Source organism: Pterocles gutturalis, unplaced genomic scaffold, assembly GCF_000699245.1.
Source record: "Pterocles gutturalis isolate BGI_N339 unplaced genomic scaffold, ASM69924v1 scaffold14199, whole genome shotgun sequence".
Lineage (NCBI taxonomy): Eukaryota > Metazoa > Chordata > Aves > Pterocliformes > Pteroclidae > Pterocles > Pterocles gutturalis.
Window position 1 is genome coordinate 32,205 of NW_010133422.1, and position 12,896 is coordinate 45,100.

A 12,896-nucleotide genomic window follows, 5' to 3' on the forward strand; every position below is an offset into this window, starting at 1 on the left:
GGGGCTGCTCACCCAACAGTGACCTGACAGAAGCCCTACTGCCCTTTAACCTCACAGCAAGGCTTGCTCTTACCTAGACATGTTGGCAGGGACTGCACGGGCATGGAGCTGTGTTGGCTACGCAGCTTCACTGAGCAGGTGAGGTGTACAAAGAGTGGGGGCATCTCCTGCTCCAGGAACTCCTGTTCATTGAGTGAGTCCCCTCCCAGCACGCTGAAGGAGTCATCATCCTGGTTCACAGTGTTGGAGTCTGAGAGGGAATCTGTATCTGGGAACTCATGCTCCAGCTTCTCACGATACTCCACCTCCAGCTCTGGGTCGCTCTCTGTGGCAATGCAGCACCCAGACACAGTTCCTGTTGACATAGGTTCCCTGTTAGCAAACCAGGCTCACGTCCCCAGAGACCCCACCAGACACAGTCAAGCTCTGAAAGGCATCACCACAGTGAAACTACAGATGCTTTCTTCTCCAGGACAGAGCAAACAAATGTTACCTTCTTCAGCTGCCAGTTCTGCCTCTGATCCCTCTATGTCCTCACTGCCTTTCCTGTCTGCCTGATCCCGAGATGCCTCTTCCTGAGATGGAGAGAGGAAGGGCAGACACTAGAACCATGCCAGCCCATGAAGCAGGCTACTGATGGCCCCCCAGGGGCTCAGTCCACCCATGGGTTCACCAGCCCCAAATCCAGATCTGACACCAAGCAAAGCTACTTCCCTCCCCAAGGACTAGGTGCCTGCCAGGGCAGCACCATGCCTACCTCTTTCTTGGCTGATGGTGGGCAATAGAAGAAATACTGAGGATTTGATGGCACCGGCTTGAAATGTAAACTTCCAATTTCCAGGAATTTTTCCTAAAAGAGAAATCTCAAACGTGAAGCAGACATTCCACTCTACCCTCCTGCACTGCAGCAGCCAAGCCAAACTCCCATATTCCTCACCTGGATAATTTTATGCAAGTCAGGGTGTGCCTGACAGGGCTGTCCAATTTCCAGCAGTGAGAGGGGAAACTCTGAACAGCAGCTGGCACCCATACCGCTCTTTGGCTCCTCTGGGGGGCTGGCAACATTATGGGAGTCCTGCTCACTGTAGTCTTCCATTTCCGCGCTGACAGGATTGTGGACAGGTCAGACAAGCAAATCAAGAAACAAAAGTAGTTATTGGTATTATGTACCCTGCAAGCATCCCACCTCACAGCTTCCCAGACTTCATCTGTGTAACCACGATGTAACTTACACAGCCCCCACCTCTACAGCCCCAGAAACCCTCCTGACACCCACTAGCCCAGATAAGAGCTCAGGCTGTCTCAGGCCAGGTCAGAGGCAGTATAACCATGCTGATCCCGTGGCCGGGTACTCTACACCACGCTACACACCCTCCCTGGGAAACAGAGACACGTAGGTGAGTACAGGCACAGGCCTGGAACAATCTGAATTACCAACACCCAGTCCAGGCAGCACAGAGCAGAGCACAAAGTGCAGGCCCACACCCACTCCACAGCTCCATGACAGAACCAGTTCCTAAAACTCAGAAAAAGCAATGTGGGGAGTGGGATGTCATTTGGTCAAAGTACTCCCCAGGTATTCAAATTACTAACAGAGATGGCAGATCTGGATGCAATGTGTCACAAGCTGTATGTCCTTTGGTAATGTTTACACAATCTGCATTGGCATAGATAATTTGTATTATCTTATAAAAAGTTCCCGCTTTTTTTTTCTCTGGGAAAGTAGCACTTGAAGACTAAGTCACCTGACTTCCCAAGCACCGAGTGTTCTTCAAAACCACAGCCTCATCTCAATGACTTACAGTATAAGAAGAAAAAGGATTGCGGATTCCCAACAAATGCTAGTGAATTCACACAAAGGAACTGAGATTGGCAAGTGCAAATGGGACAAGGGACCTAAATAGGGCGTTTCTTCAACAGACACTAAGGCACAGCAGAATACTTTTTCCCCTCCTTAAGTTTCCAAATGCAATACAAACCTCAGAAATACCCTAAGGACTACCAGGACAGAAGTTTAGCATCAAACATATTCCAATTCTGCCTTGTTATTTCTCTTGTGATTTTTTTCCAGAATTTTAATTTTTTTAAAAAAATTACACTTTATTCATTAGAAAAAGGTAACAAACCTGTCATTTTCACCAGAGTCAACAGCAAACTCAAATGAGTCAAGCAGCAGGAGAAGAAACAAGTCTGAGAGTTACCTGCAGACAAACTGCCCTCCAGCTCAGGCCAGATGGGACAGTAATGAGCTAAGACTACAAGGATGGATGTCACCAGAGACTGTAAAAAATAAAAGGTCCTGGTAGACACCATACCAGGTGGGTATCCCACTGGAAATATCTGTCCTTACATGTGGCTCTGTTAGACCCTGCCCTACAACATTCCTTCTAGCAGGCATTAGAAGATGCTTGAAGAAAGATCTGTCCTGGCCTAATGCTAAAAACAGAGGAAAGACTGAGGTGGACCCCTACCTTGATTCAGAGACCAAGACACCCCGTTCCCTAGAGCTTTGCTCCTCTTCTTGCTCTATGCTGCCCACTTGGAAGCTGGCTGTCTTGGAGTGCATAGGGAAATGTTGGTGGCTCTCTCGGAAGGAGCGGACATGGCTGCACACCGAATATCAATCTCTTGGAGCAGCTCCTCACAGTAGTCCATGGCTGTCAGTAGGTCCTGGGAGCTGATGCTGTGTGACTGCTGAAGGCTCTTGAACAGCCCTACAGATCAAACACAGTGCTTGAGCGCCTTGCTGCAAGGGTGCAAGCCCATGGGAGTCAGGCAATAGCCACATACAGATTTTCACCAAGTCCCAACACAGAGCTGCAGTCAGCGCAGATGATGGGAGACAAGACTCAGCCAGGATGCCTAATGTTAGCCCAGGCTTGTGTCATGCCAGAGTGACCTAAGGATGTGCCACCCTGGAGGTGAGAGGAAAAGGTCAGAGAAGGGACCCCCCCTGCCCTGTACAGCACCGCACAGGTCCAGGAACAACCCATGCGAGGCCCATAGGGAATGCACAGAGGCATCTTTTAATCCCTCCTGGTGGGAGATCAGTCTCACAGCTCCTCCCTTTGCTCAGTGTAAGATCACGAGAAAAATGAGACATTGCTTTCTCAAAAGAAGAGCCAGGATCCAGCCCCAACCCCAACCCTGCCTCAGCTCCCACCACATTGCTCCTCACCTTTCACGTAGCACTGGTGGGAATGCTCCTGCAGCAGCGTGCAGTAACTCACCAACTCCTTATGCTTGTGGTCTAGCCAAGCAGCAGTAGGAGGACGTTCTAGAGACTGGGACCTGGAAAAGAGCAGCCACAGCCTTCAGCACCAATGAAGCATGTTTTAGGCTATAAATGGCTGTGATGCCAGTAAAGCAGGGCCCTAGGGCATGCACAGGCTGCGGCTGCTATAAGGCAGACAGGTCAAGCCAAGAGAATAAGGCAGGACTAGAGCCAGCCTCTTGTCAAGGAAGCTCCTTTGCTTCCTGTCTAGGAATCAAGTATGGTCGGTATTACCTGAAAAAGATGTCCCGGGGAGGACGGTGTGCCCGTGGGCTGACAAGCTGCTCTCGTAACAGCTCCAAAGAGCAGCTGTAGATGTAAATGGGGCAGCGAAATCGGCGGCACTCGCCTAGCTCAGATTGTGAGTTCTGGTGACAGAAGGAGATGTGTACATCCCTCCGTGAAGGACCACCCTGTTCTCCAGAGTCACGGCTCACTTCTGCAAAAGAAACAATCCTGAGATAAAGGCCTTTGATAGGCTCCTTGTTGCTGGTCTGAGAGGTCACAGCCCTCACAGCAACAGCCACAGGTAGATATAGGTGTTACAAGCTCCTCACCACTCAAACCTCAGAGGCCATTCTCCTCACCCAGCAACCAACCACTCAGCCCAGTGCTTTGGCCACACTACTCCCCTTCTTGGGCAGCCATGACTGTTCACCACCACCTGCTGCAGAAGCACAACCCTCCATCCTCATTGCAGGCCTGGCTTACAGCACCAGGGACCATGCAATCAAATCCCCTGTACCTCAAGACGTGCGCCCTTCTCCCTAAGACAATGTGCTGCTAGTAGAGCCAGTCTGGATCGTGACACAGGAGTCCCTGAGTTTCCAGTGCAGCCCAGTATTGCCATTCCTAGTATCTTCTATCTACCTGCAACCTCCTTGCCTGCAGGGAGCCAGCCTTGGGCACTCAGCTCACATTACACTCCCTCATCTCACCATGAACATCATGAAAGCTGGCTGAGGTTTCAGTGTGCCCCTTGCCCTGCCTCTGACTCTGCTGACTTCCAGGCAAGAGCTGACAGGTTGTAGCAGCCTGTTTTTCCTCCTACTTCAATCTGCCCAACAGTGTGCTTGGGAATAGCAAGGATACAAATACTAATACTTTAGTAAGGTGCTGTCTTGAGGGTGGTTACCATGGGCTGGTGTTACACTGAGAGTAGGTAATGGCACTGCAGCATCCTCTTCTTCAGCCTCAGCCCTGACTTGCTCTGCACAGACAAGTCCCAGGGCATCATCTCCAGATCGACTCTCATCTTTTGGAGGTTTGTCCAACCCACAAGCCATCAGCTTCCGTACATCTGGAAGAAAACAAAATGAAATCACCTTCTGTCCAGTGAGCACAGTTTAACTCCTCCATCTACATTCCCAAGAAGGCAGATGTCCCTGCTACCTCTTTGGGTGCAGAAGCAGCTCCACAAAGTACTTCTAGCTAAGCCTAGCAGCCTTCACTAGCAGCTCAGTGGAAGGCAACCAGTGCCAATGCCCAGAAGCAGAGACTCTCCCAGACCATCCCATTAGCAGTCTCCTTACTCAATTCATTAACAAGCCTACTGGGAAAACGGTCCAATGGTTGCAGCCAGCAAACTACTCAAAGCCACATCCCCTGCCTGAAAACACCACATGGGCAGCACCATGTCCAAGAGAAGAGCAAGACTTTCCGCACTTTGCGCTACTCTAATCCTGGCCATAAGGTGCAAAAAGTCTGGGTCTAGACTCCTCTGTTCAATTTTCTTTCCATCCTACCAGAGCTAATTCTGCTTTTGCTGTTTTCCTGAGGAGGCGCTTTGGACTGCTACCTCCTCTCACTCCCCGCAACAGGAGGCCTCACCTGAGAAGGTGGCTGGTAGGAAGGTCAGGAACACATGCTGCGGGTTGACCAGCTTGGCATAACATCGCCATTGTGGGGGAAAGGGCCCCGTTGTGTCACTCAGGGTCATGTCATCCTCAGGCAGCTCTGTGTTGCCGAGGCTCTGATGAAAGAGCAGAAGCTGGATAAGCTCATAGCACATGGCACAGGCCTACCTTGAGGCAGGTAGCAACCACACAGAGCAACTTCCTCCATGACTGCTGGTCGGCTCAGCACTGGAGTCACCCTGGCTACCCTCTGCACCATTCTCAGACCAGCCTGGCTCCAGGAAACACAGCACACACAGTCAGGAGATGCTTAGCTGGCTTTGCTGGGGCTGGTTTGGACCTCGAGGCAGCGATTGCCCATGATTTATGAGCAATCTGCGACACAGCATCAGTGCTGCTGTAATAGGCTATGCCCATGGCAACTGCAACTATCCACACACCTACCAGATTCCTGCTTGACTTCAGCTACAGGCTACAGCTTGACCTGCTGCCAAGTGTGGGGAAAACACCAGCCTTTCAATCTGTTTTCAACCTTTCTACTGACTCTCCTGCTCTTTAATGGCTGCTGCCTTGCCTTCAGAGGGGGCTCAGGGGAAGGACACCAGTGTAGCAGTACCTGCAGAGTACTTGTGGAGCCAGTCATATCCCTCGTGCCATTGCTGCCAACAAGCCGATAGGATGCAGAAGCATCCTGCTGCTCCACGGTCCCAGAGGCTTTCAGGGTTTCTTCTGAAATGGAGCACAGACAAACCAACCTGAGAAACACCAGCTGAGGAAGAGACTTGACAGCAAGGCTCCTCAAACACCCCAACTCTCAGTGTCACTGCTGCCATGCTCCTGGCCCTTACCTCTGATCAAAGGGAGTGTGAAGGGGGGTTGATGGCCATCACGATCTCGTTGCAGAACCTGCTCCATGAAAGCCACGTGATCAGCATCAGCCATGGTGATTTCCCGGTCACTGAGGTCATGCTGCAGGCAGCCATGGAAGAGGTTTAGTAGCATTTCATTGGGCACAAACGAAGAGTCCTTGGTCACCTCCTCATTCTCTGCTCCAAAACAGAACCATGGCAGCTTCAGAGACAGCATCTCCACAGCCACCACCTGCCCAGGCCCTCAGAAGACAGCCCCTTTGCAAAGTGACGCTTCCACACAGCTAGGAGTTTCCCCCAGCACATCTCCAAGGTTGACTTGGAGGGTGTTGAGGAAGCCCTGGAGTTCCAGCATCATTAGCTACCTTGCACTGACTCTGTTCTGGAGATGTTTGGGGCTAAAGACAAGAAAACATCATCGCAGAGCAACAGTCTAGGTTTAATGTTTTCAAAAGCAACTCTTCCAAAACTATAATCCCAAGAAAGACGATACACCTGGACAGCCCTGGGGCTGCAGAGCTGGGAAGAACAGCACTGAGCTACTGAAAGAGGCATGGCAGATCTCACATGCCTGTTGTCCAGGGAGACAAGCACACAGAGCAGGGTGTCCATAGCCATGGAGGAAGGCAAGTGGTGAAGAGAGGCACTTACCTTTTGTCAGCATTAGGAAGAACATTTCAACCTGCTGGCACCTAGGCAACAGCTTCATGAGGTTGAACTGAAATGGGATCTCATGCACTCGAAAACCAGCCCCCATGTCTGGATCTGCAACAAGAATTGGGAACGTAACATGCCTGTGGGTACCACATAGCCCTGCATGCCAGGCCACCTGGAGGTGGCCACATGCATGGTGCCAGCCCTAAACACAGTGCAGGCAGCACAAGTGAAGGTATACAGCAATACTGCCCCAACTCCCTCTGCCTAGGAAGCCACAGGGATACAAAGAATGAATGTGGGGAAATGGCAAAGACTGCTGGAGGCTGCAGCAGGTTGTGAGCTACCTACAGAGAGGTACCTCCCTGTAGGAATTCTCTGGGCTTACTGCCACCTTCATACAAGGAGGTACGAGGAGCCACCACGAGGCCTTACACAGCTCGAGCCCAGAGCTGCCAGTGGACAAAAACTGAACATCAGTGTAGACTCAATACTTTTTTGGCCTTCACAGCATGAAAGCATTGCTCTGGCAGCTTGGCACAAGTGCAACAAAGTGACACACAGGCATCAAAGGCTAGAAAATCATTGTCAAAATACCTGTTCCACCTTCCAGAAACCTCTAGCGGACCCTGAGACAGTCAGGGCCTAGCTGCCTCTTGTTCCATCAAACTGGTTAGAACATATACACTGGACTCACCTTCAGTAGCTTTGGTGTCTGAAGGAGGGCAGACCCACTCCTTGTTCTGGCACAACTGGCTGATGTACTCAAAAGTCAGCATGGTGGCAATGCACGCAAGGTCCCGGGGAAAGAACTGTAATAAGCAGTCAAGGCTCAGCCGTATGCAGCAGAATTATTACCCCCAAATAGAGGACAAAACAGTCTAAAAGCAAGGAGAGGAAACACCCATAATCCCATCCCCTGACTTGCTCTATTCTCACTCATTGCTCCCTCCTCCACCAGCCCTTTAGCCTCCTTTTGCCTTGTTCAGGAGGTGCCTTGGCAGTATTGCCTGCAATCCCTGCTCTGGTCCAGGTTGCTCCCCTCCAATGGAATGGCTCTTGACAAAGTAATTTGTATTTTCCCACCTATCCCAGAGTAGCATTGCATCCACTGCCTTGCAATCCAGAAACCTTTTCTGTCCAATAGCCCAGTTCCTCTTTTAGACATCTCAGGCTCTTTTGTTAACAGCATTTCCATCTCTCCTGGCCCTCAGTAGTTCACCTGCCATGTTGTGTTGCACTTGCAATAAACCCTTCTCCCTCTACAAAAGGGCCCATGCCCCTATCCCTCCAGGGACTCACCGCTTTAGGTATTTTCTGGTAGGGCAAGCCATGGAGGTGCTTCCAGTTCTCAGCAGTACTGTGGACATGGCCGCTCTGTGGCTCTACCCAGCACTCAGTGACCAGGTTCAATTCTGTGTCCACCTCAATGGCCTCTACCTCCGTATCATTGTCATCATCTGTAGAAAAGCTAAAGGAAAGACATAAGGTAAGTCCTCTGAGATGGCACAAAGCCAGCAGCTCACTGCAGCTCCTCTCAGAGCTGTTAGAGCAGCCACACAAACCACAGGTTTGCAGGCAAAGTCCCAGCTAACTGGTGATCAATCCATGACAGCTAGTTGTCTGCACTAGATGACGGAGGACTCTCTCTTTCCCACGCTGCCCACAAAGGACGAGTCTGGAACCATGAGTCCACTGCCAGCCCTCCCTGGAAGCAGGGCAACAGCCTCACCTGTCCTTGGTGGAGGTGGAGTGGGGTGGGAAGAGGATGTACTGGACAACACAGGTGTGCTTCTCCTTGCCGCTGCTGCTCTCACTTGAGGCGTCAATCTGGAGGGGAGATATTGCATAAGCATGGCCAGCAGCCCACACCTACCCAGTGCCCTCCTGCACAACACAGCTCTATCACTCAGCTCTCCTAGCAGCGGTGGAGAGAGGGAGCCTGTCCCATCCCCAAGAACTCCTCCAGCACAGCACATCCCTACAAGCAAAACAGTTGAAGATAGGAAAATGGCCAACCCACAAGCTGCTTTACTTCAATGGAAGAGGCAGATCTCCCTGTACATGTCAAGAGTGTGTGCTACAAGCAGATGGGAAATCCCATCACAGGAAGGTGAATTCACCTCAGAAGAAGCAATGATGGATTGTGTCCACACTGCAGCACCCAGGCTCACCTGTACGGGCAGCTCCAGCACCATGTTGATAATTCCATCCCCGCTGGATGCAAAGTGGAAACCCTCTGACAGGCGAACCCTGGCAACAGAGAGGCAGTCTTACACGGAGAACTTCTCTACCCACACTGCAAGCCTTAAATACAAGGATGACTGTACCCTTCACCCCATAACACCTTCCTTCTCAAGACAGGGAGCTACACACACAGAACGGGGAGAGGTGACACTTTGCACAGGACAGCCTGTGTGAAGATCAGCGTACTCCAGGCACAGTAACACCTCTTGCCCTTTTGTATGTTTTCCAGGACTCTACTTTTCGTTAACTGCAGAACTGGGTAAAGCATTGGCCCAAGTAGCTCTTGAAGCTGTGTACAGAACCAAAACCCTCTGCACAGCAGCTTCAACTGTTACCTACAATAAAGCCTCAGATCCACCCTGCTTTCTCTGCATCCCAAGGACTATCTGAAGAAAGCACCCCTGTTCAGGTGTGCAGCTTACTCTGTGAGTGTGGAAAGGAGCTGGGCTACAGCGGTGATGGGCACAGCTGGTGCCAGCCCCGACTGGACACTCCAGATCCAACGCTGGTGATAGAAGTAGCGGGACAGTGAGGCCAGGGTGGAAGAGGCAGTACGATTGGCCACCATAGTGAGTGGGCCAGACACTGGTGGATGCTCCAGGTTGAGAATGAAGGGGGCTCGATAGTCAGAAGGCAGCTTCTCATACCTAGGAAAGAGCAGAAGTGTGGCTTGCTAAGGTCAAAAGAATACTTTGCTCAGGGACAGAGCTGTCTGGATTGACAGCCCGCTTGCTGGGTCCAGGACAGAGCCCTCCAGCAGCAGAACATGGCCAGCCCAACAGCTTTAACTAAATTTACTTCTGCATCATATTAGTTAGGAGTAACAAATCTGCCTGTCCAGCAAGGCCCCCTGCTGCAAGTCACAGCTCCCCCAGACTACAGCTGCCATTCCCAGCCACGCAAACCAAATCCAACCCAACAAGCACCAGCTTCACAGCACTCTCATCCTGCAACTGGCAGCACCATCCACAGACCCTCCTCTGTCCCACTTCCAAGGGCAGGGGGCTGTGCTGATGACCTGGATCTCCATCACTACCTGATGAGTAGCTTTTCCAATGGTTTGTGCAGCACAACAAGGCAAGGTCTGTCTGAGAGGGCTGACTGGCCCCCAGCCACAGGTGGAGACTTGGAGGGAGAACTGCTGCCAAACATTTTCCTCTTTGCTTTTGGAGTTGCCTCCTTGCTCTGGACCCTGTGGGGAAAGCGCAGCTGCAAGATTCGGTCCCGTAACTCCTCCACTATCTGTCATGGCAAAAGCAAAAGGCAAACGTGAACACCTTTGTTTAGAGACATAAGCTACTCAAAATAAGCTTCCAGAAGAAGAGCCTGACTAAAAAGAATAGACAGATTAAAGGTCATTTTACTTCTGAGGCTAGCTCTAGCAAGACCAAGATCAAGATGAAGCAAGGGTCTTAGGTCCACATTTTAACAACTGCAAATATTTTTAAAAGCAAAAGAATGGTCCAAAAAAACCCAAAGACAATTTCAAGGTTGAAGAAATCGCTTTCTATAACTAATGAAAACCAAATCAATTGCACGCCAGCAGTCTGAATACCCACCCTCATTCCTCCTCTCCTCAACAGCCTACAGAAAATGTAAACTAGTACTTATAAGATAGAGACAGATTGTTCCCACAGCTGATGTGTTCCCCCACTCTAACGTTCATGTGTCAAACCTCTATGGTAAAAGGTTACAAGGGCTTAGGGTATTTTTTTTTTCCCAAGATACATTCAAAACAACTTCCTGATTACTCTTTCTAGCTTTCTGCAGCTCTGAATATGGTTCTACCCACACCAACATCTGATCCCCACAATGGCCCAGTGTTTTCTCTGAAATGTACATGGTTAGGTTTCTTTTCATGATCTTTGTTTAACTCGTTTTAATTTCCACTACCATTGTAGGCAAACAGGAGAACAGCAGCTCTCCATCTCCCTCCTTAACACTAATTACTTCAGCATCTTTCCCCATTATTATGATGCCTTTCTCAAGGAAAGGAGTGTCCCCAAACCCAAATGTTAAGCAGAGATTTTTTCTACACTACAATGCCACTTGGTTCCCCTTTGTGGTTTCACACTGATAACACAGAATCGCTGATGGTGTTTAAGCTCCCAAATCCAAGGTACACTATTTTGTAGTTATCAATACTGGCTTCCAGCCACCACCATGCTGCTTAGGTGGCCACAAAGCCCATAGGTTGAAAGGGCAGAGAAAACCAAATAGCTTTGTGCCACCTGCAGATTTTCCCAGTTCACTACCTGCTACCTGTTTGCAGATGAGTTCCCTACCCTTTGACTAATAAAAAGACGGGGAAAACCACAAACAGCTTCTGCTTTGATGAGAAAAAAAACACTTTTCCATTTCCTTGCCTTGTTCCCTAAGACAGTTTCTGTTTTATGACACCCCGTTCCTATTCCAGTTCTGCAACTGTGCCCTATATGGAGTCTCACAAAAGCCTTCTGAAAGTCAGACAGGGCCAGGTGCTTTCCTTCCTTTAAACACAGGAAATTTGAATAGCTCAACACAAAAATCATTACCCCTTAAACAAGGCAAGCTAAATTGTATTGCCATCCTCCACACTGGGTACCTAATCAGCCCTATGGTAGGCAAAAAAAAAAAAAAAAAAAAAGATTATGCATTATACAATTTACGATCTACATACAGCTCCTGCTGCAATGCTCTGGAGCTTGCACAGAGCTGCAGGGTATGATGCCTGTCTCATACGTTCTTTATGAGACAGGTATTAACTTACACCTGCCAGAGGGAACTCCTTCATCAAACCTGTCACTTGGCATTGCCAGCCCACGTGTTGGCCCAGGAACCAGTGTCCAAAGCCTGGATCCCCTAAAGACATGAAAGGGCAGATTCTCCAGAGTGCCAGAGCATTTAGTGTTATCTGGGTTCATTATCTCAGAAAGAGATGGTCCTTCCCATGTTTCTCAGCTTCTCCTCAGACTAATCTAACACTAAAGCTAAGTGAGATGAACCAAAGATCTCTTTCATAAAGACAAAAGATCAAGGTTTAATGATAAATCTGTTGTTTATAACAAAAGGTTCACACAGCTTAATAGCAGGACATCTTTCTCATACTTACTGTTTTACCTAGGAACACTTAGACTTGTCTCAGCCATTAGAGCTGGAAAAACAGTCCACACAGTAACCCCACCTTCTGCATCTGACTAGGGCAGCCCATTTCTTCTGGTACAAAGAGATTATTAAAAGTCTATCCAGTACACTTGCATCTCTTTACAATATTTTCTGGGCATTACATTTTTTTCTCTCCATGTACTGCTCACACGAGGCATTGTTCACATTTGAACTCTAACTCCTCCTTGCTCAAATGATAACATACATACACAACTCACCACCTCCTGAAGCAGATAGCCTAGGGAACATGTAGTACATCCATCACAGAGGTCTTTACAGATGAGTCAGACAAGTATCTGCTGTTTCTTCTAACAGACAGTATTGATCGTGCTTTGGTCACAAGGACAGACGAGATAACCTTTGAGTCATTTCAAGCCCCACAGTTGAATTAAGCAGTGGGAAAAACATTCATGTGACCAGCTATTCTATTGACCTTTGAGTCTTTGGGTTTAGATCTTTCATGGACTTAACACAGAAAGCTTTGTCCAACCTGTCCCTTTCTGTTACAGTAAACTCACACCCATCTAAGCCTTAAAATAGTAGTTAGTTATTAGAGGATACCTGCCCACAGTGTCGCCTGTGATCTACCCACCACTTCCACATTCAGAACTTCTTGTTCTGCTCCTACCCCAGGAAGCAGCCAGCCAGCTCTCACCTTGTTCCTGGCCTGTGCAGGTGTGCCAATGGGGAACCCCAGCCGGAGAACCATGCAGGGAGCTTTGGAGATGATCCGCACCACATAAAATGAGGAAGGTGTGGGATCCTCAGAGCTAAGGAGAAGGAATTAAGACAGGGCTGAAATAGCATGGATCTTGCTGCACTGTTGTGTCAGATCAAGTGGAGGCCCACTCC

At 49.4% G+C, this 12,896-nt stretch overlaps 1 protein-coding gene across 1 annotated transcript in view; it reads right to left on the bottom strand.

Annotated features, from left to right (window-relative positions):
- Positions 1–12,896, bottom strand: part of SZT2 (seizure threshold 2 homolog (mouse)) — a 57,679-nt gene that overhangs the window by 28,363 nt on the left and 16,420 nt on the right. Inside the window, 20 exon segments of the mRNA XM_010081228.1 lie at positions 74–355; positions 494–575; positions 758–850; positions 938–1,103; positions 2,472–2,616; positions 2,619–2,714; positions 3,179–3,291; positions 3,509–3,713; positions 4,410–4,574; positions 5,105–5,246; positions 5,747–5,859; positions 5,979–6,179; positions 6,651–6,764; positions 7,351–7,465; positions 7,956–8,124; positions 8,386–8,483; positions 8,828–8,906; positions 9,323–9,547; positions 9,937–10,142; positions 12,700–12,814. Of these exon segments, the coding sequence (XP_010079530.1) occupies positions 74–355; positions 494–575; positions 758–850; positions 938–1,103; positions 2,472–2,616; positions 2,619–2,714; positions 3,179–3,291; positions 3,509–3,713; positions 4,410–4,574; positions 5,105–5,246; positions 5,747–5,859; positions 5,979–6,179; positions 6,651–6,764; positions 7,351–7,465; positions 7,956–8,124; positions 8,386–8,483; positions 8,828–8,906; positions 9,323–9,547; positions 9,937–10,142; positions 12,700–12,814 (2,924 nt within the window).